Source organism: Ursus americanus, chromosome 32, assembly GCF_024610735.1.
Source record: "Ursus americanus isolate L20-20 chromosome 32, mUrsAme1.1.p, whole genome shotgun sequence".
In the NCBI taxonomy this organism is placed as follows: domain Eukaryota; kingdom Metazoa; phylum Chordata; class Mammalia; order Carnivora; family Ursidae; genus Ursus; species Ursus americanus.
Genome location: NC_142158.1, coordinates 27,924,209 through 27,930,484, shown reverse-complemented (window position 1 = coordinate 27,930,484; position 6,276 = coordinate 27,924,209). Strand labels below are relative to the sequence as shown.

The following is a 6,276-nucleotide window of genomic DNA, read 5'->3' as shown; positions in this document are numbered from 1 at the left end:
GGGATCCCTCCTACATTGTTGGTGGGAATGCAAGTTGGTACAGCCACTCTGGAAAACAGTGTGGAGGTCCCTTAAAAAGTTAAAAATTGAGCTACCCTATGATCCAGCCATTGCACTACTGGGTATTTACCCCAAAGATACAGACGTAGTGAAGAGAAGGGCCATATGCACCCCAATGTTCATAGCAGCAATGTCCACAATAGCTAAATTGTGGAAGGAGCCGAGATGCCCTTCAACAGATGACTGGATTAAGAAGTTGTGGTCCATATATACAATGGAATATTACTCAGCTATCAGAAAGAACGAGTTCTTAACATTTGCTACAACATGGACAGCACTGGAGGAGATAATGCTAAGTGAAATAAGTCAAGCAGAGAAAGACAACTATCATATGATTTCTCTCATCTATGGAACATAAGAACTAGGATGATCAGTAGGGGAAGAAAGGGATAAAGAAAGGGGGGGTAATCAGAAGGGGGAATGAAACATGAGAGACTATGGACTATGAGAAACAAACTGAGGACTTCAGAGGGGAGGGGAGTGGGGGAATGGGATAGACTGGTGATGGGTAGTAAGGAGGGCACGTATTGCATGGTGCACTGGGTGTTATACACAACTAATGAATCATCGAGCCTTACATCGGAAACCGGGGATGTACTGTATGGTGACTAACATAATATAATAAAAAATCATTAAAAAAAAAAATAGAAGGGAAGTTCCTCACATAAAGTAAATGAACGAAAAACCCAAAGCTAACATCATACTTAACAATGAAAGACTGAAATCTTTTTCCTTAAGATCGGGAAAAAACGAAGGATGTCAGTACTTGTTTTCTATTCAGCATTGTACTGGAGGTTCCAGCCAGTGTATTCAGGCTAGGAAAAAAAGTCAGCCATAATGGAAAGGAAGATAAAAATTCTCTCTATTGGCAGATGACATCATCCATCATGTGGAAAATTCTAAGGAAAACACTATATTAGAGCTAATAAATGAGTTCAGCAAGGTAGCAGGATACAAAATCAATATACAAAAATCAATTGTATTTCTATACACTTGCAATGAACAATCTGAAAATTATATGGGAAATCTATTCCATCTACATAGCATCAAAAACAATAAAATATTTATTAGCAAAAAAAAAAAAAAAGAAGCTGGTTCTTTGAGAGAATCAATAAAATTGACAGACCACTGGCAAGACTTATCCAAAAGAAAAGAGAAAGGACCCAAATCAATAAAATTATGAATGAAAAAGGAGAGGTCACAACGAACACCATTGAAATTGGAAGGATTATTAGAAACTTTTATCAATAGCTATATGCCAATAAATTAAGCAATCTGGAAGAGATGGAGGCCATCCTGGAAACCTATAAACTACCAAGACTGAAACAGGAAGAAATTGATTTCTTAAACCGGCCAATTAATTATGAAGAGATTGAGTCAGTGATAAACAACATTCCAAATAACAAAACTCCAGGCCCAGATGGTTTTCTTGGGGAATTCTACCAAACATTCAAAGAAATAATACCTATTCTCCTAAAGCTATTTCAAAAAATAGAAACAGAAGGAAAGCTACCAAACTCATTCTATGAGGCCAATATTACCTTCATCCCCAAACCAGGCAAAGACCCCCTCAAAAAGGAGAATTACAGACCAATCTCCCTAATGAATATGGACGCCAAAATCCTCAACAAGATCCTTGCTAATAGAATCCAACAATACATTAAAAGGATTATCCATCATGACCAAGTGGGATTCATATCTGGGATGCAAGTGTGGTTCAACATTTGCAAATCGATCAGCGTGATACATCATATCAACAAGAAAAGACTCAGGAGCCATATGATCCTCTCAATTGATGCAGAAAAAGCATTTGACAAAATACAGCATCCTTTCCTGATTAAAACCCTTCAGAGTGCAGGAATAGAGGGTACATTTCTCATACTCATAAAAACCATCTATGAAAAGCCTACAGCAAATATTATTCTCAATGGGGAAAAGCTAGAAGCCTTTCCCTTAAGATCAGGAACACGACAAGGATGTCCACTCTCGCCATTATTATTCAACATAGTACTAGAAGTCCTTGCAACAGCAATCAGACAACAAAAAGGATAAAAGGTATCCAAATCAGCAAGGAAGAAGTCAAAATGTCTCTCTTCACAGATGACATGGTACTCTATATGGAAAACCCAAAAGAATCCACTCCCAAACTATTAGAAGTTATAGAGCAATTCAGTAATGTGGCGGGATACAAAATCAATGCTCAGAAATCAGTTGCATTTCTATACATGAATAATGAGACTGAAGAAAGAGAAATTAGGGAATCCATCCCATTTACAATAGCACCAAAAATCATATGTTACCTCGGAATTAACTTAACCAGAGACGTAAAGGACTTACATTCTAGAAACTATAAATCACTCTTGAAAGACATTGAAGAAGACATAAAAAGATGGAAAGATATTCCATGCTCATGGATCGGAAGAATTAACATAGTTAAAATGTGCATGCTACCCAGAGCAATCTACACTTTCAATGCTATCCCGATCAAAATACCAAGGGCATTTTTCAAAGAACTGGAACAAATAGTCCTTAAATTTGTATGGAACGAGAAAAGGCCCCGAATCTCCAAGGAACTGTTGAAAAGGAAAAACAAAGCCTGGGGCATCACAATGCCGGATTTCGAGCTGTACTACAAAGTGGTGATCACAAAGACAGCATGGTACTGGCACAAAAACAGACACATAGACCAATGGAACAGAATAGAGAGCCCAGAAATGGACCCTCGGCTCTTTGGGCAACTAATATTTGATAAAGCAGGAAAAAACATCCGGTGGGAAAAAGACAGTCTCTTCAATAAATGGTGCTGGGAAAATTGGACAGCTACATGCAAAAGAATGAAACTTGACCACTATCTCACACCATACACAAAAATAAACTCCAAATGGATGAAAGACCTCGATGTGAGACAGGAATCCATCAAAATTCTAGAGGAGAACATAGGCAACAACCTCTACGACATTGGCCAAAGCAATCTTTTTCATGACACATCTCCAAAGGCAAGAGAAACAAAAGATAAAATGAACTTATGGGACTTCATCAAGATAAAAAGCTTCTGCACAGCCAAGGAAACAGTCAGAAAAACTAAGAGGCAGCCCACAGAATGGGAGAATATATTTGCAAATGACACTACAGATAAAAGACTGGTATCCAAGATCTATAAAGAATTTCTCAAACTCAATACATGAGAAACAAATAAACAAATCAAAAAATGGGCAAAAGATATGAACAGACACTTTTCCAATGAAGACATACAAATGGCTAACAGACACATGAAAAAATGTTCAAAATCATTAGCCATCAGGGAAATTCAAATCAAAACCACACTGAGATACCACCTTACTCCAGTTAGAATGGCAAAAACTGACAAGGCAGGAAACAACAATTGTTGGAGAGGATGTGGAGAAAGGGGATCCCTCCTACATTGTTGGTGGGAATGCAAGTTGGTACAGCCACTCTGGAAAACAGTGTGGAGGTCCCTTAAAAAGTTAAAAATTGAGCTACCCTATGATCCAGCCATTGCACTACTGGGTGTTTACCCCAAAGATACAGACGTAGTGAAGAGAAGGGCCATATGCACCCCAATGTTCATAGCAGCATTGTCCACGATAGCTAAATTGTGGAAGGAACCGAGATGCCCTTCAACAGATGACTGGATTAAGAAGTTGTGGTCCATATATACAATGGAATGTTACTCAGCTATCAGAAAGAACGAATTCTCAACATTTGCTGCAACATGGACGGCACTGGAGGAGATAATGCTAAGTGAAATAAGTCAAGCAGAGAAACACAACTATCATATGATTTCTCTCATCTATGGAACATAAGAACTAGGATGATCGGTAGGGGAAGAAAGGGATAAAGAGAGGGGGGTAATCAGAAGGGGGAATGAAACATGAGAGACTATGGACTATGAGAAACAAACTGAGGGCCTCAGAGGGGAGGTGGGTGGGGGAATGGGATAGACTGGTGATGGGTAGTAAGGAGGGCACGTATTGCATGGTGCACTGGGGGTTATACGCAACTAATGAATCATCGAACTTTATATCGGAAACCGGGGATGTACTGTATGGTGACTAACATAATATAATAAAAATCATTTAAAAATAATTTTTAAAAAATCATATGAACTATTTTATTGTCAAAAGTATAAATTTTGTGGTTCCTGCTGTGTACATTTTATTGACCATAACTCAGTCACATAAACTCACCTAAATGCAATGGGGTGGAGAATGGAGACATGTAATTTCACTGCCTATTTAAAAAGAGGATAACTATCTTAGGAATATCTCTAGTGTATACCAAAGAAAATACAAGTTAGAAGAATTAATTCTTATGGGAATATTTAATAAGAAAAGCAGTGGAAACTTTAGGTCAAGAAAAAGTTACTGAATAAATTTGGGACATTAACAAAATAAGTATTAGAGGGAAGAAATTACCTCTTGTGCCAATAAATTCAACTATTAGGTCTGATAATGCATATTTATGTTCTTTTCAGACTGGAGGAAAGAATTTTTCCAAGCTGGTGAGTCATTCCCTGATGGTCTACGAGGGCCTCTACTCTTTATGCTCCAGCTCAGTCTGAGGAGAAGTTGCTGGAGGGCAGATGAAAAACTCCAGTGAGAATATATACACCTCCCACAGCCCCAAGATATCTCAGGCTAACACAGCTATCTCTGCTTCCAGGATCACTCTAATTTTTTCAGAGAATATTATTCTGTCTTTCAGAGAATATTATTGTCTTTGCAGCAAATGTTATTCTAGATCCAGCTACCGCCCATCCTGCCCTCATCTTGTCTGAAGAGAACAGATGTGTAACCTGTGGAGAAAAGTCTCAAGATCTACCTAAGGACCCACAGAGATTTAATTCCCTTCCCTGTGTTCTGGGTCACCCTGTCGTCACCTCAGGGAGGTTCTACTGGGAAGTAGACATCAGAGACAGTGGAGCTTGGGACCTAGGAATATGCAGGCATAATGTAATGAGGCAGGGAAGGATTTGTGTAAAACCTGAGGATGGTTTCTGGGCCATCAGGTTTTATAAAGATGAGTACTGGGCACTCACCTCTCCAGAAATGCAACTTACTCTCAAAGAGCACCCTACCAGAGTATGTATTTTCTTAGAATATGAGAATGGACGTATCTCATTCTATAATATGACAGATGAATCCCACATGCACACCTTCTCTCAAGGTTCCTTTAATGGGTCCGTAAGGCCTTTTTTCAGGCTTTGGCTCAATGATTCAAAACATTTGACCATCTGTCCAGCACCTAAAGCATAACCCTTACTGTGGTCCCTCCCCTGTATTCGGAGCATCCCAAGACCTTCAGTGTGGACTGAAGCATGAGGACATGACATGAATTTGTTGGATATGTAATTTACAAATATTTTTTACTGGCCTGAAGCTTGTTTTTTCATTCTCTTAACAGTATATTTTGCAGATAAAAGTTTTTATTTTAAGTTCAACTTATCCTTTATTTTATGGATCATGATTTTTGCGGTGTTTCAAACACTATTTGGCTTAAAGAAATCAAAGAGTTTCTGCTATGTTTTTAAAAAAATTATAACTATTTAACATTTTATATTCAGATCTATAATCTACTTTGAATTAGATTTTTGTAAGGTATAGAGTTTGAGTCAAGTTTAACTTTTTTGCATATGGATATCTGTTATGGATTGGATTGTGTCCCCAAAAAAGATATGTTAAAATCCCAATCCCTGGTACCTGTGAATGTGACCTTATTTGAAAGTAGGGTCTTCACAGACCTTTGGAAAGAACATGAGATGCATCATCATTATACAAAACAAATTTTATATATATAGTATCCCACTAACGGGTAATTTAAAAGTGAAATTAAATGCAATATAATTTAACAGGACATAAGAAACATACACTGCCAAATAATACATGTAACAAAGGATGCCATATATACAAATGGCCAATAAACACATTATATACAAAGGATATATATACAAATGGCCAATAAACACATTAAAAACTGTTTTTTTTTTAATTTTTATTTTAATTCCAGGTAGTTAGTATACAGTATTATATTAGTTTCAATTGTACAATAAAGCGATTCAACAATTCCATCCATCACATCATGCCAAGTGCACTCCTTAATTCTCATCATCTATTTCACCCATCCCTCCACCCACTCCCTTCTGGTAACCACCAGTCTGTTCTCTACAATTAAAAATCTGTTTCTTGGTTTGTCTCT

General features: G+C 37.6%; 1 protein-coding gene across 1 annotated transcript; it reads left to right on the top strand.

Annotated features, from left to right (window-relative positions):
• The first annotated feature begins 4,542 nt into the window (after positions 1 to 4,542).
• Positions 4,543 to 5,336, top strand: LOC148107338 (butyrophilin subfamily 1 member A1-like). Its single transcript, XM_087858053.1, has 2 exons — positions 4,543 to 4,582; positions 4,807 to 5,336. The coding sequence occupies exons 1-2, from the start codon at positions 4,543 to 4,545 to the stop codon at positions 5,334 to 5,336; spliced, it is 570 nt and encodes a 189-aa protein (XP_087714179.1).
• The last annotated feature ends 940 nt before the right edge of the window (positions 5,337 to 6,276 follow it).

Bases quoted from the DNA above. Each gene is read 5' to 3' on its own strand.
- LOC148107338 (XM_087858053.1), top strand. From the start codon at position 4,543: ATGTTCTTTTCAGACTGGAGGAAAGAATTTTTCCAAGCTG. The intron at 4,583-4,806 runs GTGAGTCATTCC...TTGTCTTTGCAG, and splicing joins GAAAGAATTTTTCCAAGCTG to CAAATGTTATTCTAGATCCA.